This window comes from Chelonia mydas, chromosome 13 (genome assembly GCF_015237465.2).
Source record: "Chelonia mydas isolate rCheMyd1 chromosome 13, rCheMyd1.pri.v2, whole genome shotgun sequence".
In the NCBI taxonomy this organism is placed as follows: domain Eukaryota; kingdom Metazoa; phylum Chordata; order Testudines; family Cheloniidae; genus Chelonia; species Chelonia mydas.
Window position 1 is genome coordinate 30,280,735 of NC_051253.2, and position 21,082 is coordinate 30,301,816.

Genomic DNA, 21,082 nt, shown 5'->3' on the forward strand with positions numbered 1-21,082 from the left:
ACCCTCATTTCTTTCACATTGGATGTGCAACTCAAGTTCCTCTGGGGACCAGCAGCCTTGAGTCCTGAAGGTCCGTAGGTGGGCCCCCATCCCATCTCCGATGCGTCTATGACAAGAGACCTTGACGCTGGAGGTCTCAAGAATGGAACTCCTGCACACACTATCTCCAGGTCCTCCACCAAAGGAGGGTGGAAATCATCAAAACGGGGGAAATGAGACCACCTTGTCCAGGTGATGCCAACTTGGTGTTTATACAGATGCCAACCAAGACTGGAGAGGTCTTAGTCTCAGTCTTGCACATTGCACCACGTAGGTGCATGATGCCATATGCCCCAGAAGCTTTAAGCAGTTGCTTGCTGTGGCGATCCCTCAGGCTCTTTAGGAGTGCCTCTATAGCTCTGAACCGACTTTCTGGGAGAAAAATCTCTGGCCTGGTTTGCATGGAGTACCATAAACTCGTAATGTCTGTGGTTTACCACAAATCGTACCTTCTGTGCCCTTGAAAGACAGCAATCTAAAAATATATATGTCCTTTAAATCAAGGACGGCCTACCAGTCCCCTGGATCTAGAGATGGATAATGGAGGCCAAGGACACCATGCAGAACTTCAGTTTCTTCATGAATCTGTTGAGGTTTCACAAATCCAACAATTGTTCTGAGGTCGCTGTGATGCTGTATGGAATATGAGACATTTATAACACTATTGATACCAATATTATAAAATTGCAAGGAATCTGATCAGATATGCCATGTAAGGTATCAGTGAAAATGTTATGATTTGCAAGTATGATAATCTTGTTTATATGTTTGTATCACCTTTGTATCATGAGTTATAGATATGTAGGATATATCTGTATTTCACACTGGTTCTGTGCATCCGGATGACACCCCAGAGAGATAGGTTAGGCAGTGCTGATGCTAGTTTGATGACCCATCAAGGGTCATCAGCTGTACAACGAATCCATTGAAAGGAGCCAGGGAATACACTTTATGAATCAGCAGGACTTTTAGGGGCATATCTAAGGATAGAGAAGAACTCTGAAGCTTTTCCACATGCTCTGAAGCTTATGTTTGGGACACAGGAAGTACAAGCTACATGGCAAAAGGAATATAAAGGGTAGCTGCATTGTCTCCATTCCTGCTTCTTACCTCTGGAGTAGCTTTCCTACAAACAAAACTCTGAAAAACCTATCCAAGCTGTGGATGTATTCCAGAGGGACTTTCAAGCCAGCGAACTCACCAATACTGCTAAGAAACTGATATATGGACTTTGAAGTCTCTGTATGTATCTTTTTTCCTTATAATAAACACATGGTTTTAGACACTAAAGGACTGGCTGTCAGCATAATATTTTGGGTAAGATCCAAACAAATATTGATCTAGTAACGTGGCAGACCCTTTGGGGTCAGAAGAACATTTTGTAGATGTGAGCAGAGTTTCTAAACTTCTCACTGTACTGGACCTGCATGCTGATTGGGAGCCAAAGAACAGAATGCAATAAAGGGGGCAGAGTGATTTCTTTTTTTAGCTTCTTCATAACCAGTGGGGGGGATCAGCAGCACAGTTTGTGACGGGTTGGTGAGTTTAACTTCAGCATTAACCACCAGTTTTGAGAGGCTCTGCACTCTTTTGCAGCCTGCCCTGAGCCTGGCATTTTCAGTGAGGGCTTCCCCAGGCACCCCAGGTCACAGTCGCCATAGGCCTTTGGGATTAGGAAGTAACAGGAGTAGAAACCCCAACCCCTTAGCATTGTTGGAAACGCCACCACTGCTCCCACAGATTAGGAGTGACTGCACCTCTTCAGCTAGAAGTCTCTCATGAGACGGGTCCCTGAAGGAGGATGGGGAGGGTGGGAAAGGGGCGGGGGGGGGACTGAATTGAAGAGAGTGTATCCCACTTCCACCATGCACACTACCCAACAATTTGTGGTAATGCAGGCCCACATCTGATAGAAGTGGGACAACCGGTCCACAAAACGTAGGAGAAATAGGATCGAGACACCGTCCTGGTACGCCATCCTGAGGCGTACCCTCAAAAGGCCTACTTAAACCCTGACAAATGTCTCGGGAGGGGTGGGGGGCAGGTGCTAGGGCAGGTGAGGATTGGGACAGGGGCCTCCTTCTACAGCCTCTGTTCTTTCTCCTGCTGTATTCCTGTCTCTTCTGCTTAGGGTAGAACCTGTGCTTCTTAGCAGGAGCTGGTGTATGCAGACCCAAAGATTTCAGAGTAGCCCTTGAGTCTTTCAAGCTATGGAGCTTCAAATCAGTTTGCTCCAAAGAGAGTGATCTGCCTTCAAACAACAGGTCCTGGATTGCCTGCTGGACCTCATAGGGTAGACCCGAAGACTGAAGCCACAAGCTTTGCCTCATGACCACCACCGAAGCCAAGGAGCAGACTACCGTGTCCAGAGCCACCTGGAGAGACGCCGTGGCCACTGCTTTGCCTTCCTCCACTATGGCTGAAAACTCACCCCTGGATTCCTGCAGCAAGAGCTCCCTGAACTTTGCCAAAGCACTCCAGGAATTAAAGTCTGCCAACCACCAAGTGCTCGTAGGTTGGTATATCTTGAGCTGGTGGCTCAGTAGAGTAGACCTTTCTGCCAAAAAGATAGAGTATTTTTGGCATCTTTGGCCTTAGGGGTTCGCCCCTGTTGCCTCTGTCTCTCCCTTTTGTTCACCACCAAAACAACCAGCGAGCCGGGGGTGGGGGAGGGGTGTTAACATACAAAAATGTATACCCCTTGGGAGGGACAAATGTACTTCCTCTCCATCCTCTTTGCAGTAGGTTGGAGGAATGTGCAAGTCTGCCAGAGAACTTTTATAGCTCCAGGATGGCATCCTTCAATGGCAGGGCAGCCCATAATGGCCTCAGGACCATCATAATATCCACTAAGTGTGGGAGGATTCAGAGATCTCCTCTGGTTGAATGCCCAGGTTCTGAGCTACCCTCCTTGGGAGTTCCTGGTGCACCCTATAATCCTACTGGGAGGGCACCATAGCTGTTCCCAGCACTGCCTCGTTGAGAGAGGAAGATGGAGAAGCCTGCACAGGCACCTGGCCCTGTATTTCTCCCTCTCCTCCAGATGGGTCCTGTAAGCAGGCAACCTCCTGCTCAGCACCAGGCTCGGCACAGGGGGACTGATCCCTGTTTCCAAGAGGGATGGAGCTCGTGCCTCTGATATCGCAGAATACAACCTTATGGACTGGGACCCCTGGATAGGTTGGAATGCTCAGGGATTTCAAAACGGCCACTGCAGGGGCATTTGCCATTGTGCCGGCGGCTATGTCCTGGCTCATGTCCGGTCGCAGAGTGCTGCCTATAGGAGCAATGTCTGCTCCTGCGTGAGGCTTAGGACTCTGCTCCCAAATCAGAGTCTGAGGAGTGGCTTCTTGGCAACCAAGGCGGGGCGGTACAGACCAGTGCCAGAGAGTGGTGCCATGAATGAGGGGATTCGTGCCACAACATCATGACCAGCTTGCCCTTCGCCAGCACCTGTCTCCCTGCCACGGTGGCCCTCAGTTCTGGCGTGGTCACTGTGGCCAAGGATGGTGGCACCACGGAGAAAAAGAGGTCCCTTACAGCCTCCAGCATAAACGGTAAAGCCAAGGCTGTTGTGCTGCGGTGGCTCTCCCTTGGCAGGGAGTCCAACGGTACCAGACTCAATGACACCCTTTCCAGGGCCAGAGTCGATGATGCCGCACACCGTGTTGGTGCCTCCAACTGGCCCAGCATGGGTCACACGCTACCAGAAGCCCTATCGCCTGCAGACCTTGGGGTTGGACAGCGCCCCCCGTCTGTCTTTTTCTGCTTTTTCTTAGGCACCGGCGATTGTTAGCAGTGCCGGGAGTCCCATGCCAGAATTGATTTCCTCTGTGCTGGGGACTCATGTCGATGCCAGGAGCCCCATACCGTCAGTAGCAAAGTTCTTTCTTGGTACCGGGGATGTGGAACCGCACTGCACCACCATCAGAGACGGCAGGGCACTTCTTACTAACCTAGAAGTACACGGTGCCGATTTCACCTGCGTCAGCTCCAAAGCAGGACGGAGTGCTGCCTCCGTATGGAGGAACTTAAGTCTAGTTTCTCTGTCCTTTTTTGTCCTGGGTCTGAAGCTCCTGCACGTGGGTCTCTCCCAGGCACTTAAGACAGATATCATGTGGGTCACTAACCGGCATCGGTTTGTGGAATGCCATACACGGTTTGAACCCTTGGGACCGAGGCATACTGTGGTGCAGGGCGGCCTAGCCCCGCTAAGCAGGGACCACTACTACCTATATTACACTACTTAGCTACCCGCTAACTTAATCCTAACAGTAACTATTTACAATTTTTACAGAAAAAAGTCCACTGAAAGAAGGCATTTGCAGAATGCAAGAGACAAGCCGAAGATCTAGCAACCATGACAGGCGGTAAAAAGGAACTGAAGGAGTGGTGGGGTGGCAGGCCCCTATATGCCGGCACAACTCCAGGGGCACCAGAGCCGACCTGACGGATACCACTGAGGGAAAACTTTCCCCTGGCGGTACATGCAGTGCGTGCACACCTACATTGGAATGGACATGAACAAGCACTTGAAGAACATCATAAACAAACAAGAAAAGGATACACGCCCATTTTAAAAAATGTGACCTACAAAGATTATTTAATACCCCACTGAGATGAATGGAAGCAATTCACATCTCCTAGAGCTATTGTTTTAGTCTTCCTGTTTACAGTCTTAAAAGACAATGGTGCATCAGGTCACATTTGCAAATTTTTCTCTCCAAATCATAAATTTTTTTTTTTTTTTGGCAAACGCTTAAATTCTGCAAAAACCACTAAGTTCAAAGTTGTACGAGAAAAACGTTTTCTAACTCCCACTCACAGCCCTTGTGGCACTGTCACAAGGAGCACTTTTTTAGTAGTCTTTATTAATTTCAGACACTTAACATTAGTTCTCTCCCCTTGCTGGGATAACTTCACTCACATCCAACATGGATTTGTTGATATTCTTTCTTGCATGCTTTATATCATGTTCATTTATAAGTATTACATTACCTCAGCATATGTAAAAAGCGAAACCAAGTCTGTGCAATGCACTCGTTGTCCATTTCAGGAGGAATCAGACTGGCATCTTCATCAGGAATTTTAAATGGAGGAAATGAAGGTCCATATGTAAAACGCAGCAATCTAGGGGACAAGTCAGTAAGGCTGTCATTGCATTAGTACTCCTCACACTTGGCACTGTTTGTACATATGTAAAAAGATGCACCATATATTGCTTTAAGCGCATGTAAAATAAAAACCAATTACAAACCTTACGAAATGAACCATGAACATTTTACACAGTCATCCATTCAAAATTAATCATCAATCCATTTAACCCTCTCTATTCCACCCTTCTCAAAAGCTACAGCCTTGGAGCATGCCTGAAAGTTCCGTGTGCTTGGACTCTGTCAGACTAAGAAGGCATTCCACATGCCGGGGCCCTCTCTGAAAACACTCTGCCAGCACACCACCCTCACTGTTTAAAACCAGGGGACTACCAGCTTGTGTGCCATGTGGTTTTTTTTGTTTTTTTGTTTTTAACTGACAAGGTATTGCAAAAGGAGAGAGGCAGTTTCTCAAGTAATTAGGTCCCAAACCACTTCGGGCTTTTATTGATTTGAATCAACACATTGAATTACACCTGGAAACAAAGAGCCAGTGCAAATCCAGGTATAATGTATGCTCTCCATGAGGTGCCAAGCTTATCAAGCAGACCCACTACAATCTGCAGAAGCTGGAGTCTCCAAGTGGTCTCGAAGTATAGCACCACAGAGCACATTACAATGATCCAATCTCAAGATGGTAAAGGCCTGGATAATTGAAGTGAGGTCACAGATGGAAAGAGTGATAACCTTCTGGCCAAGCAGCGATGGAACAAACCTTTCTTGTGCTTTCTGACCATCCAAAAGAAACTTAGGATCCAACCTGCCACCTCCAATTCCTCTATCTTGCAAACCGGTGAGAAATGGCACAGATTCCAATCAGAATGGTCTCATTCTTCTCCAAACTGAGTCCCTGCCACCTCAATCTCAAGTTTTTACTCTTCTTAAAATTATGCTTTGCACACCCCCAATCTGGAAAAAAAAAAACCTCACTTGATATTTTCCTCTCCAACTAGTGCCCCATCTGAGCTAATTGAGACTGCTATCTGTGACACTGTATGGAATGTGGGTGAACATTTAAAATACTGATACCAATATTACAAAATAGCAATGAATAGTATACAAGATAGGCCATGTAAGGTATCACTGGAAAAGTTATAATCTGCTAAATATGATAATATTGTTATATCTAGCTAATCTTATCATGAATTATAAATGTGTTATATCTGTATCTCAAACTCGTCCTGTGTTTCTGGGCGACACTCCCAGACAGACTGGCATTAGCACTATCCAACCTGCTTGATGGCCCATCAAGGGCCATCAGCTGTACAAGGAACCCACTGAGAGAAGATAGGGGCTACACCTAGTCAGCAGGACATGTAGGGACATGCTTATGGACAGGGGACTCCACGTACTTTTCCATACCCATGCATAGGTACCGACTCTGTGGGTGCTCTGGGGCTGGAGCACCCATGGGAAAAAATTAGTGGGTGCTCTGCACCCACCAGCAGCCAAGCTCCCCTCTCCACCCCCCGACCTCACCTCACCTCTGCCTCCACCTCCTCCCCTGAGCACGCCGCATCCCCGCTTCTCCCCGTAGCTCCCAGCGCTTGCCGCCGCAAAACAGCTGTTTCGCAGTGTAGCAAGCTCTGGGAGGGAAGGGGGAGGAGCAGGAACGTGGCTTGCTCAGGGGAGGAGGTGGGGAAGAGGCAGGGCCAGGGCAGGGATTTGGGGAAGGAGTCCAATGGGGCAGGGGTTGGAATGGGGGCAGGTCAGGAGCAGGTCGAGCACCCACCAGCACCAGAAGAAGTTGGTGCCTATGTACCCATGTGCTGTGAGCTTGTGTTTGGGACAAAAAGGATATACAAGCCGCATGGGAAAGGATATAAAAAAGCAGCTGCATCATCTCCAGTTTGTCTTCAATCCTGCTTCTCAGCTCTGGAGTGAGTTTTCTACAAATTGAAGCTATGAAAAATGGACTGATGGACCTATCCAAGCTTTGGATGTGTTCCACAGATACTTTACAAGCCAGCAAACAATCCAATGCTGTTAAGAACGTGATATATGAACTCTGAAGTCATATGTATGTATCTAATTGCTTTGACTCTTAACAACTATCTTCTCTTTTGTTTCTTTTCTTATATAATAAAACCTTTAGTTTTAGATAATAAAGGATTGGCTAGCAGAGTTGTATTTTGGGTAAGATCCAAACAAGTATTGATCTGGTACTGTGTCTGGTCCTTTGGGGATAAGAAGAACATTTTGTAAAGTGAACAGAGTTTGAAGTAACTTCTTACTTTACTGGACTTAGTCATGGATTGGGAGCCAGAAACTGGAATGCAATAAGGAGGTTGTGAGATTTATTTATTTTTAAGCTTCTGGATAACCAGCATGGGGGATCAAGAGCACAATGTTGTGACTGGCTGGTGAATCTAACTATAGGGTTAACCATCAGTTTTCGGAGAATCTGCTCTCTTTTTGCGGCCTGCCCTGACCTTGCCATTTTCAGTCTGGGCTACTCTAGGCACTTCAGGTCATGGGCCACACTTTTCATAGCAGCAAATTTGTTATACTAGGAAGAGCAGGAAAGAAGGGAAGAAAATCAAGTCAAAGAGGCCAAACTGTAGGACAGCAAGAGCAAAGTCCAACTGGGTGATTATGCTTTTCTTGAAATTGTATTTTCACACCTAGATATTTTAGTGGTTTGCCCCGGTAAATGCTGAAGACAGATTCATGCCGGGTAGTAATTTAATTGCTTTCAAAGTACGAGTATGTTAAAGCTGAACTCTTGAACCAGTTCCTCTAACACAATGAGGGTCTATCTTCACTGCAGAGTTAACTCAGGTGATCAGATTCAGAACCCAAGGTCGCCTAGCCCAGAACTAAGCAACCACACCGCAAAGCCCTACCCAAGTTAGTGTCCTCACTGGTGCTACATTTACCCGTGTGTCTCACTAGGGGTGCTAAGGGGGACATCCTATGGTTCTTGGTGCTGTAATAAGCTGAGCTGCTCTGGGATTCTTTCCCAGTGAATTGTGGGAGAACTTGTCTTTCCTTATGAGCACATGAAGCGAATTGTGGGAAGGCACTGGAAGACTACCAGCACTTGAGCAATTTAGCCTGTGTCCTCACTGCAAAGTGAGTGGGTTACCAGCTCAAGTGAAAGCAGAACCTGAGCCTAGCCTATACTCCAGCAGGGCCAGCTAGCCTGGGTTTAGAGCACCACTAAATTCGGGTGAAAAATTTGTTGTCTGGTGGGAGAGGCAGTAAAGGGCAACATCTCAGAAGATTCCCAGTTAACTCTGAAGTGAAGAAATACTCTTAGATACCAAAATATTAAATTTACACATACACATGCACCCCTATGGGACTAACCAATCACCATTGTTTTGATTCAGGAAACCTACTCTGAGCATATTACTAGCAGCCAAATTCAGGAAAGCTGTTTATTAAAAAGACACTTTGCTCTTTGGAAGTTGGATTAGAATTTCTTTGGGCTAAAGGTACTCATGCAGACTAGAAGCACCACTGAGCTTAAGGTTGGCATCAAAAAACCTCAGCTCTTTATATATTAGATTTAAACAAGCAAACAAATCCACAACAGAAGTACTACATTTTACACAAGTGTCACAGAACCCACAGGTTACTCTAGATCAGTGGCATTAAAACTGTTAGACATCAGAGGGCAGTAAGATCTGGGCACAAAGCATACGGAGCAACAGTGGAACAGAACACTGATGCATGCTTTACAACTGTTTACAACAGAGAATTACAACTGTTCTTTCCAAACCAACGAATCATAAAAACACATCATAAACGTTATATACTACTACATCTAAGCAGCTACAAATAGCCAGAAGAATTGTGTATTTAGTTGTACAAAATAAAAGATGCCACACAAATATGTGTATATATGTATGTATTGGGAGGAGGTGAGTCTCCCTTAGTGGTGAAAGAACAGGTTAAAGGCTATTTAGAAAAAATGTACATGCACAAGTCCATGGGGCCGGATCCAATGCATCTGAGGGTGCTGAGGAAGTTGGCTGATGTGATTGCAGAGCACTGGCCATTATCTTTGAAAAACTCCTGGTGACCGGGGGAGGTCCCGGATGCTTGGAAAAAGGCAAATAAATATAGTGCCAATCTTTAAAAAAGGGAAGAAGGAGAATCTGGGGAACTACAGAATAGTCAGCTTCACCTCAGTCCTTGGAAAAATCAAGCAGCAGGTCCTCAAGGAATCCATATTGAAGCACTTGGAGAAGAGGAAGGTGATCAGGAACAGTCAGCATGGATTCACCAAGGAAAAAAGTCATGCCTGACCAACCTGATTGCCTTCTATGATGAGATAACTGGCTCTGTGGATATGGGGAAAAGCAGTGGACGTGATATACCTTGACTTTAGCAAAGCTTTTGATACGATCTCCTACAGTATTCTTGTCAGCAAGTTAAAGTATGGATTGGATGGATGGACTATAAAAGGTGGATAGAAAGCTGGCTAGATCGTTGGGCCCAGCAGGCAATGATCAACAGCTCGACGTCTAGTTGGCAGCCAGTATCAAGCGGAGTGCCCTAGAGGTCGGTCCTGGGGCCGGTTTTGTTCAACATCTTCATGGATAATGGGATGGACTGCACCCTCAGCAAGTTCACAGATGATACTAAGCTGGGAGGAAAGAGATAGATACGCTGGAGGGTAGGGATAGGGTCTAGAGTGACCTAGACAAATTGGAGGATTGGGCCAAAAGAAATCTGATGAGGTTCAACAAGGACAAGTACAGAGTCCTGCACTTAGGACGGAAGAATTCCATGCACTGCTAAAGGCTGGGGACCGACTGGGTAAAGGCAGTTCTGCAGAAAAGGACCCGGGGATTACAGTGGACGAGAAGCTGGATATGAGTCAACAGTGTGCCCTTGTTGCCAAGAAGGCTAACGGCATATTGGGCTGCATTAGTAGGAGCATTGCCAGCAGATCGAGGGAAGCGATTATTCCCCCTCTATTCGGCACTGGTGAGGCCACATCTGGAGTACTGCATCCAGTTTGGGGCCCTCCACTACAGAAAGGATGTGGACAGATCGGAGAGAGTCCAGAGGAGGGCAAAGAAAATGATCAGGGGGATGGGGCACATGATTTACAAGCAGAGGCTGAGGGAACTGGGCTTATTTAGTCTGCAGAAGAGAAGAGTGAGGGGGGATTTGATAGCAGCCTTCGACCACCTGAAATGGGGGTTCCAAAGAGGATGGAGCTAGGCTATTCTCAGTGGTGGCAGATGACAGAACAAGAAGCAATGGTCTCAAGTTGCAGTGGGGGAGGTCTAGATTGGATATTAAGAAAAACTATTTCACTAGAAGGATGGTGAAGCACTGGAATGGGTTACCTAGGGAGGTGGTGGAATCTCCATCTTTAGAGGTTTTTAAGGCCTGGCTTGACAAAGCCCTAGCTGGGATGATTTAGTTGGTGTTGGTCCTGCTTTGAGGAGGGGGTTGGACTAGATGACCTCCCGAGGTCTCTTCCAACCTTAATCTTCTTCTTCTAAATACATGTGATGAGAAGCTGTACAGCATGGAAAAGCTAGACATATATTTTCAGATTTTAAGAAGCACTTGGACAGCAGAAGTTTTCCTAGAGTTGAACTGAAAGCGACTGTAGACAAGATAAAAAGTCAGAACAATGGAACATTATATGTAACAAGACTAGGTAACATTGTAATGTTTTGGATAACAGAGATATTAAGATTATACACAGACACAAAGAGACTATACACTGAACTGTTCATTTATGGAATGCTAACATTTACTAAAAATATGAACAGGAAAAATAATATCCATAGAACCAAACTTCATAGATATTGAAGTTTACCTGGTTTTAGCAGGTATTTGCTTTGCTTACCAAAAGATTTTGGATGAGCTGCTTGTTATTCAAATTTGCTACTGTCTGCAAAAGTGTGATCAACCATATGATAGATATGGTTACTGTACCTGTAGTTACGAAATAATGGACATCCAGTTATTCTGCAAATATTGGAATATATTTGTCTCTTTAAAACCGCATTCCACAAACAAACAGAAAATACAGACAGATGAAAGACTCAATCATCACAGAAAACTGGCTGAACAACACACACTGCAAGTGTGTTCATCTCAATGTCAGTTTCTTTTGAGGTTTCACCTACCTGGAAGTAAGGGCACAGATAACCTTGCTCCACTGCTCCACTACAGCAGGGTGATGCCGCCAGTTGGCCACCATTTCTTTGGCAGTTTTCCAATAAGGGGGTGTTGGAAAGCACCGAGTGCAAGCTAGCAACCACACTTCAAACAGCACACCAATCAGTTTCTCAGCCAGATTCTCAGCAATGCCACCTTATGCAGGAACAAAACAAGCATTTAAAGCCATTTAAGATGCTAGATCTCTTTCAGCCATCTCCCCTAGGAAACCCTATTGATCCTAAAGGAATCTCATGGCTATCATGCTCATACCACTTTGAATTTGTATAGATTTCAGTTTATAAGCAATGTTTAAATACCCTTAAACCTATTCTGATCTACATGTGCATCCAGGTTTTAAAAAAGTCCAAATGTTATAATTTGGTTTTGGGCCCCACACTACAAGAAGGACGTGGATAAATTGGAGAGAATCCAGCAAAGGGCAACAAAAATGATTAGTGGACTGGAACACATGACTTATGAGGAGAGGCTGAGGGAACTGGGATTGTTTAGTCTGCAGAAGAGAAGAATGAGGGGGGATTTGATAGCTGCTTTCAACTACCTGAGAGGTGGTTCCAGAGAGGATGGTTCTAGACTATTCTCAGTGGTAGAAGAGGACAGGACAAGGAGTAATGGTCTCAAGTTGCAGTGGGGGAGGGTTAGGTTGGATATTAGGAAAAACTTTTTCACTAAGAGGGTGGTGAAACACTGGAATGCGTTACCTAGGGAGGTGGAAGAATCTCCTTCCTTGGAAGTTTTTAAGATCAGGCTTGACAAAGCCTTGGCTGGGATGATTTGATTGGGGATTGGTCCTGCTTTGAGCAGGGGGTTGGACTAGATGACCTCCTGAGGTCCCTTCCAACCCTGATATTCTATGACAGTGCAAAGCTAGCCACATAGGTAATGCGAATACCTGTGCAACAAGGGATTCGCCTACTTAGACACGTTATCATCACAGTAACACATCTCTGTGTGTGTGTGTGTGTGTGTGTGTGTGTGTGTGTGTGTGTGTGTGTGTGTGTGATCTGACCATGTACGTATTAGTTTACACGTGGGTAGGTACTGACGTGTCTTCACACTGCCTCTCTAGCTAGGGGAAAAGAAAGAATACAGAGCTGACAGACAGAATTATGGGACCCCAAAGACAGAAGACGCAGTAATCTGGGATGGACCATCAGATGTCTTGCAGAGTATGTTTTGACAATTCATACAGGACAGAAATTGTTTAAGCAGGTTCAATTTCAGGCCATCCACCTTTAGTTCAGAGTTTAAATCCTAGAGATGGGTGGTTGTTCTTACATGGCCACCAGCAACTTTTGATAAGTTTTTCAACATGAAAACAAACTACATTTGGGGGCCAAAACCCTTATATCCATAAGAGATGCAAATGAAAAAAAGTTAAGACACAAACCTTGCACAGTGGGAGCTGCCAAAAGTGTGTCATTAATCTGTAGGAGAAACAATAATAAAACCTCCCAAGTTTCTCGAGCCATGATGGTTGACTCACGAGCCAGTTTCTGGACAGCCTTCAAAACCTGCAAGCATAGTCTATTCTGACTGGACCCCACGTCCTGCCTACAAGAGAAAAACACTATTTGAGTCTCTTAACAAAACAACAAAAATGAATCTATAGCTCTGAGATTGACTACAGTACCGAAAATTCACTGTTATATGCAAAAGAACTTAAAATGGCAATATGATTGAACCAAACTTTGAGTTAAGGTGATTCATGGGAATCCAACTCTGCCTCGGTGCAGTGAGGTATACAGTACAATAGCTCTTTCATGACACTACACAACAAACATGCACTCATACAAAATGCTACACCATGTATACATTTTCAGTTAGAGAAAGTACAGTTCCTTTGCATTATATTCCAATTGTTTGGCTCATCACTTAATGCCATGAGATCATGTAAAAAACACATAAAGACACATATGGGATAGGCAGAAAGGCGGAATTAAAGTGTAGTATGTATTATTTTGATTTTTAAGAGTGCTCCTAATTATTCCAGGCACATGTAAATTACAAAGCTTACCAAATAAACCAGTTCCCAATCTTCCTCACCCATTCATCCCAGGAATGACGACTTTCACCTACTCCTATCTATAGGCACAGCATCCTTATTTAATATGTAGATTACACTAAGTTCAGTCAGGATGGGGATCCTATTGTGCAATATGCCGTATAAACATGGACAGTGATGTGATCCTGCTTTAAAGCGCTTACGACGTAAAGGGTATTTTGAAGTCACAGTTAGATCAGCAAAGATGAAGGAGCTGATTACCACATTAAGTATTTTTTTAATGGCATAGGGAGAGCAAAAGGGATCCGGACTTCCTCTTTGTGGAGGATATGGAGATTAGACTGACTCAGTACCTCACATGTCACCAAAAAGGAGCCCACTTATCCAAGAGAATATCTCCTAGACAAGACAAAGATAAACCTGAACATAATGGAGATGTCAGGACTCACTTATGGCCAGATATCTAATTCAGAAGAGAAGTGTTATATTAGGAAGCAGGAGAGAATGGTGCTGGCAAACTAGTTTGGCTTCTTTGCCACCTCCTCCAACACTGCCTATCCCCAACTTACCATAAGCCTAAAACCTCCTAAGCTTTCTAAAAGTTCTAGAAAAGTCACTGGAATAGGAAAAGCAGATTAGGGAGGTCCTCTGCATATAGAGAAAGCTTGTTCGCGAAAGCCAGAGTTTTAATACATTAGCTCTTAGTCAATATTTTCATGATGGGATAACCCTCTCACATACCACAACAGAGTGAGTTTTGATGAGACTGTCTGGATTTCTCTACACCTTCAAAAAGCCATTTTGTGAAATACAAAGATGAGATAGGGCAAGTAACAATGACAAAAGCTTTTCCATAGCACCAGCCATTATATATCTTCTGTCACTCTGTTCTTGATGACAGGATGCCATTAACATCATAAATTTATAGCATGCAAATGTCATGCATGAATCCCACTTGATTAGGAAGGACAAGGCAAAAGCACTCACTCCACGCTCACCAAGATTTCTGTGATGGAGGCAAATAGTTTGCAGCAGCAGAAAACTAAAGGGGTTAAGGGTTTACAGAAAAGGGAAATTTGGGCCAGATTAAGGGATTTCAGCAGAGTACCATCTACAAAAGATGCCCCATACTTACTTTTAGGACAAGATCTGCCAGAGCCTGAGCATTTTGTTCATCTAATGCAACTGGAAGCCCGTGTGGCACTGGGACATTATCTGACAGCCACTGCTATTGCATTTTAGTAGTACAATGCTTCCTGAATCAAGCGGGTTTTCCACGGCAGGCATCTGATAAAGTGAGCTGTAGCTCACGAAAGCTTATGCTCAAATACATTTTTTAGTCTAAGGTGACACAAGTCCTCCTGTTCTTCTTGAATCAAGGAGGGTAGCTAGGGTTAGGGTTCATTTCATTAGGCCTAGAAGTCAGAGGCTGACATGAGAGGGAAGGACGTAGGTGACTTCTTTCTGGTTGATCAGTCAGCTAGGAGCGATTACAATTTACCCTGCTCTCTCCCTCTCTCATTCATATTCATTGCTCTTGACACTATTTCAAAGCTATAGGTCTCAAAAGTGAGCACAGATTAACTGTTTTAGCACTGTAGCTATTGCAGGCATGGATTCTGTACATATTGCTGTTTTAGGGGACTAAACGTTGGACTATTATAAAAATGTTTATGAACACTTACTTCTGGGGGCATCAAGCCTTTAACCTGTCTGTTCTCTACCTGCCATTTCAAGTCTGCTCATTTGTAACTAATTAGGTTGACTCAGGATAGCCACCTTTCCTCATGCATTCATCTCTTAGATGGAAGATGTACACTTGAGCTATTTTAGATATCAGCACCCTCTTATCACAACGCTGGACCATTGCGCTCCTGGCAGCCAATAGCTACATCACTTCCTGGGGGTGGGAAAGGAAACTATTTCACCAGGACCAACACTAAGAAAATATATTTATGGTGTGGATTGAATACTGTAATACAGGGAATGCTTTTATTCCACAAAAAGAGGGGGTAGGAAGTATTCTCCTGAATTCTATCCCCACCAGCATTCCCCATAGTATCTGAGACTCTCCCACTTAGGGGAAAAAAAATTAAAAGAATAAATACCATTCTGAGTTTTAAGTTTCTTCCTTCCTTCCCAGCCTGCAGAAGGAACACCTCATGAGTAGTGTATATACACACAGCTTACTGGGGGAAAGCCAATCCATGAGCTCAGCTGTGCATTTAACTTTGACTATAGCAGACCCTGTGATCATTTTTAGCTCTCATGAGACAGTTCTGAGCCAGCTCCTGGGAAAGCTGTATTCCACCTTTGATTTGAACTCCTTTTTGTTTGGGGGAGGGAGAGAGGGAAGAAAAAAAAAAGGGGCTTGAAAATAAGGTAGAAGCTGCCAACAATTCTTAACGTGCTGCCCTACTGCAGTGGGGCAACAGGAAGCCACTTTTGCTTCTCTCCCAGGAGCTTGGAGGTGGTCTCCCTTGCCCACTGACTGGGCGCTGCTTCTCTTCCTCGGAGCAGCCACCAGCTCCAGTCCTTGCCTCCTTGTAGCAATCTGTCAGCTATTTGGGGGCAGGGCAGGGACAGGAGAGAGAAAGCAAGTAAGACCTGGTACCAAATGGAAACAGGCAAGAGGACTGCTGAGCTGCCAAAAACAGTCTGGAGGAGACAGAGTTCAGGTCCTGAAACATAGGGGAAGAAACTATGGGGAGCATAGCAGGAGTCATATGGGACAGAATGGGTGCATCATCTCTCACCATCATCCAGCAGTCTCTCTGGCCTACTTTATTTCTATCCTACATGTGTTAGGTAAAATTCCTCTGAACTCTGACAATGTGGACCTTAATTTTGTAGCAAGGCACCTGGAGCTGTAGCCTTTGCGGAAATTGTGGAATTGCTCTGGAAGCTTCTCATATATTATAACTGATGTTTTTATTGAATTAAATATGAAAATACAATCCGCAGAGCCTTGCTCATCTGGATATAAATTCAATTGATTTTATGCAGGCTCCCTATTTTCTGGTTTTCATTGTGCCACAGAATTTTAGGTTGATAATGCACAACTTTCTGAGCGGTCAGGGGAAGCTGCAAGTTTTGGCAGCCAGGTAGGAAACAGTTGGGGCTTTTGGCACCTGGAGAGGCCTAGGAGACCATTGGGATAAGCACATTGGCTGGGTGTTCCTGTTAATGTGATTTATGTCATTGCTGGACAGCTGAGTCAGTACTGACATGAAGAGAGAATTTTACACCTCTTAGTCTCTTGTACTAGGCTTTTTATAGACTCATGTAGACCAGGATGTACTTGGTTCATGCTTTCAAAGTTTTCATGACAGCTTCAAAGGGAGGCTAGGACTTCTAGGTGGCTACCATAATACATTTTTTTTTTAAATTGATAAATCAGAAGCCTAATTTTAATGTTATTTTTCGCAGCCCTCACTTTTTCCCTTACTTCTGAGAAGGGTAAGTATCAGAAGATTAACTAGAATTTAAGTCTGTAGTAAGTCTAACACCCTTAGAAGGATGGTCCAGTGGTTAGAGCATTAGCCTAGTACTTGGAAAACTTTGGTTCAAGTTCCTGTTCCACCAAACAACCTGCACAACCCTTGGCAAGACACTTTGCCTCTCTTTGCCTTAGTTCCCCACCTATAAAATGCAGGTAACAGCACCTCCCTACCTCAGACAGTGTTGTGAGGGTAAACATATTAAAGATTGTGAAGGCCTCACTGCCGTAATGGGGGCCAGTAGGACTGCCTCATACAACTGAGGCTGCTGAATATTTCCTTCGTACCCTCCACCAATCTTATTTAATCTTTAAGGATAACAATCATATCTAGGTTTCTCCTTTTTCTTAAATCATATCTAGATACTGCTGCTTCTCTAACCTGCAAGACCAGCTTGTGAAATCTCACCCACAACAGGCACTGACTTAACAGAAATTGTGCCATCAAAGAGCACCTACAGCTGCAGGGAGCAGAGCCATTACAAAAAGACAATGCAATAAAATTCACTAAATGCCTTTGAGAATTTCCCCTAGTCAGTGCTTGAGAATGCAGATAGGAGGATGGGGTTGGGGATTTCTCTGCCATAGTTTTTTGCTTGTTTAAAAAGTCTGACTATCATCTTATGCTTACTTTTGACCTTGCTTTAATATAAACTAAAATGCCACTTATCTGTGGTCTGAGACCAAGTCAAAAACTAAGATTATTAAATATTCAGGTATTAGAATTTGAAGCAAGTTATTGAATGTCCTTTTGCTTTGCACTTTAGAGCTAATCGTACAGATTAGGTCTAGTCCTATGCTACAGTAAGAGTAGGCTGTGGTAAGTGCTTACTGCGTGGCCATGACGTGTGTTTTGAACTCACTCTGCAGGCATGCAATACAAGAACAGTATATCCATCTACACTAATATATCTTGCAAGGCAAATGGCTTAGTTGCCAAAAACTTTATTAAACAGGTATGTGAACTGTTGTGTTAAGCTTGGTGATAGATAAATGTAATTTTAGAGTCAGCCATTGACAGATGATGCTCTTCTTCTTCCCCATTTAATACTTGTGAAGTGCTTAAACAGATCATTGATTTGTATGTTGTCATAATAGGCCAATTGTTCTTAATCACTAGATCAGAGTGTAGATTCAAACTATTGAAAAAAAACACACGAATGGTGGTTGCTGTAGCCTGGAAAAATCTAGTATCCATGTATTCAACAGCGACTTCAAGGATATACATCTGATCTTTTTGAAGCTTTGCCTCAACAACCAGAAGTTGTTACCTCTTCAAATTTACCCTCCCTGTAGACATAAAGGTTAGGATAGCCTTTATCAGTTTCATCAGGCACAGCACTTCCTAAAACATTTTTATGCCCTGTGTTACATCAGTTGTCCTAAATTCCAAGTCTACTTTGACAAAGTAAGTTTTCTAGCCCACATAAATCTGATGTAAATTGACACCTGCTCAGCTTCTGACATATCAGTGCCAACAAAGTAATATGTCTAACTCTCAATGTGCACCTGAGACCTCTAAGATTTTCCAACAGTTCTCTTAAATCTTAGTTTTATGCAAAACTGACTTCATTTTGTTTCATTTGCAGAATATTTCTTAATTTTTAAAACTGAAATCCATATTCAGTGAGTGCGTAAGAAGTGATGGAATAAGGTGGCAAGTTTTTGGAATTCCACACATTGCATTTTACGGTGCAGTTTATTAACAAGAGTTTTCGATGGACAAAATTTTAGTTTGTGCTTTTTAGGATAGTTTGTGCTTCCATGGATTTCACGTGAGCAGCTGAGCCATCATGTATCTGCAGAGAATCAGTACTAAAATTCTTGCACCCACTTATAAGAGGATCTCTCTTATCAAAAAGCTTCCTATGCTGTCTGCAAATAAAAGCCATGTCATCTTTATAACATGAAACCTATTATTAATATTTAATCATGAATTCTGGAAAGTGTATTCATAGATATTAAGGGAGGACTATGATCACCCATCCTAACCTTCCTCACAACCCAGACCAAAAATCTCATTCAGTGTTTCTTGCATCAAGCCCATACATTTCTTTTAGAGCTAGAGCATCTCTTTTAGGATGTTATTTAGTTTTAATTTAAAGACTGCAAAGGGATGGAGAGTCCTCCACATCCCTAAGTAAATTGTTCCAGTGATTATTACCCTCATTTAAAATCTGCACTTTATTTCTAATCTGAATTTTTCTAGTTTCAACATCAGATCTCATTATGATAGATTTCATTTTAGCAGAAAAAGCAGATCTCTATTTCCCCCATAGGTAGTTGCAGATCATAATTAAGTCAATTCTTAACCTTGTCTTAGATAAGCTAAACTAAATAGATTGTGTTTCCTAAGTTTTTTCTGCGATAAGACACGTTTTACAGACCTCAAATCATTCTTATAATTCTTTTCTGAACTCTTCATGTCCGTCCGTCCCCCCGCAACATCCTTTTTAAGTGTTGACACCAGAACTGGATATAAATATTCCAATAACTGTCTAATACCATATACAAATACACCTTCTGTCTCCTAGTTAAAAAAGGATAAATAAGCAGGAGAATATCAAAACTATCTGCTTCCATTGAACCTGGCCTTACTATATCTGGAAGGTCATGCCCCCCCGTACAGTCAGCAAATGAGCTAAACTTATTACAATGATCTTATGGTATGTTCTACATGGAATGGCTTCATGGATTAGGCAACAACCCTACCAGCATCAAACCTGACAAAGGCACAGACCTTGTTGCAAGAGAGCTGGTCATCACTGGCAAGTCTGATTTCACTAATTGTCACAAAAAGCAACTTGCAGAGATCAGTGGAGGGTACACTTTCTTCTAACAAGACTGTCCATCCACAGAGCCGTGACAGTCGCATGTTGGCTTTGCCATTAGCAACTGCATTGGTACCAAGCTTTTAAAATAAATAAATCTAAAGGCGTAAGTGATTGGCTCATGACTCTATGGTTGCCACTGAAACAAGTGGTGTGCTACCATGATTAGTGCTTACACTCCCATCATGACAAATGCAGACAAAGAAAGAAAAGTTCTACAGTGACTTAGACAAAAACCCTCAGTGTTTACAATGGCATCAGATAAACTGGTCATCAAAAAGGGGTCTTCAATGTGAAGGCGGAAGTAATGCAGTAAAATGGCAGAATACCATAGGACAGCATGGGACTGGGAAAGAATAGCAATGAAACTCTGCTATTCAGTGAATGTGTGAAGCAGCAGCTAGTGATCATGAAAGCCTTTTTCCACCTACCAGACCAAAAAGAAATCCTCATGGACACACCCAGGATCAAACAATGGCATCTTATTGACTATACTATCATCTGCTGGCAAGATCTATGGGACGTATGAATGACTGCAGCCTTGCACAGGACAGACTGATGGATAGACCATTGCATGATATGCTCCAGAATTTTATTTGTTAATATGGCAAGCACATGGCAAATCATCATTTAAACCAGTGGCGGGCAACCTGTGGGCCGCATGCGGCCCATCAGGGTAATTCACTGGCAGGCCATAAGACAGCGTTTACATTGACCATCCGCAGGCACGGCTGCCTGCAGCTCCAAAGTGGCTGTGGTTCGCCAGTCCCGGCCAATGGGAGCTGCAGGAAGGTCAATGTAAACATTGTCTTGGGGCCACTGACCAGATGCATGTTGCCCACCACTGATTTAAACCAGACAGCTCAACATACAGCAATTACAAGATGAAGCTACATAAGCTCAGCTCTGCAACAAACATCAGAGCTGCTCTACCTGACCTTGCTGGCTTGACTACTAGTGCTAATGAAAACAGCAAATGGGCAACTCTTCACATACCATACATGAAGCAGCTTTTGCCATCTTGGGTACAGCAAAATGGCGTCACCAAGCCTGGCATGATGAGAATGACTCAGAAATCCAACAGCTCCTAATTCCTCCTCTGCTCACCCCCCAGTCCTTTCCCCCCGGTCATTTTTAGTAAAGTCAGACAGGTCGTGGCTCCTGTGAATTTGTTTATTTCCCGCAACTGTCCATGACTTTTACTAAAAATAACTACGACAAAGTCTTAGCCTTAGTCATGAAACCAAAGACTTCTATGCAGCTTTGAAAGATGTATAATGGTTATACACACACACACAGTGCCTTTAAAGAGTGCAGACAGCCTATTGCTGATCACCAATAAAGGAGAAATACTATCAGGGATGCCAACAGCATTTCAGTGATCTTCTGAACACACCAG

At 43.8% G+C, this 21,082-nt stretch overlaps 1 protein-coding gene across 14 annotated transcripts in view; it reads right to left on the bottom strand.

Moving 5' to 3' along the window:
- Positions 1 to 21,082, bottom strand: part of RALGAPB (Ral GTPase activating protein non-catalytic subunit beta) — a 112,789-nt gene that overhangs the window by 74,036 nt on the left and 17,671 nt on the right. For 8 of the 14 annotated variants that reach the window (XM_043526610.1, XM_037877287.2, XM_037877288.2 and 5 more), the window contains 3 exons: positions 12,739 to 12,902; positions 11,297 to 11,483; positions 5,038 to 5,169 (listed from right to left, as the gene is read on the bottom strand). In XM_043526610.1, the coding sequence (XP_043382545.1) occupies positions 5,038 to 5,169; positions 11,297 to 11,483; positions 12,739 to 12,902 (483 nt within the window). Of the gene's footprint in view, positions 1 to 5,037; positions 5,170 to 11,296; positions 11,484 to 12,738; positions 12,903 to 21,082 lie in introns of those variants that run through there. The other 6 variants (XM_043526616.1, XM_043526614.1, XM_043526615.1 and 3 more) reach the window with 3 other exon arrangements.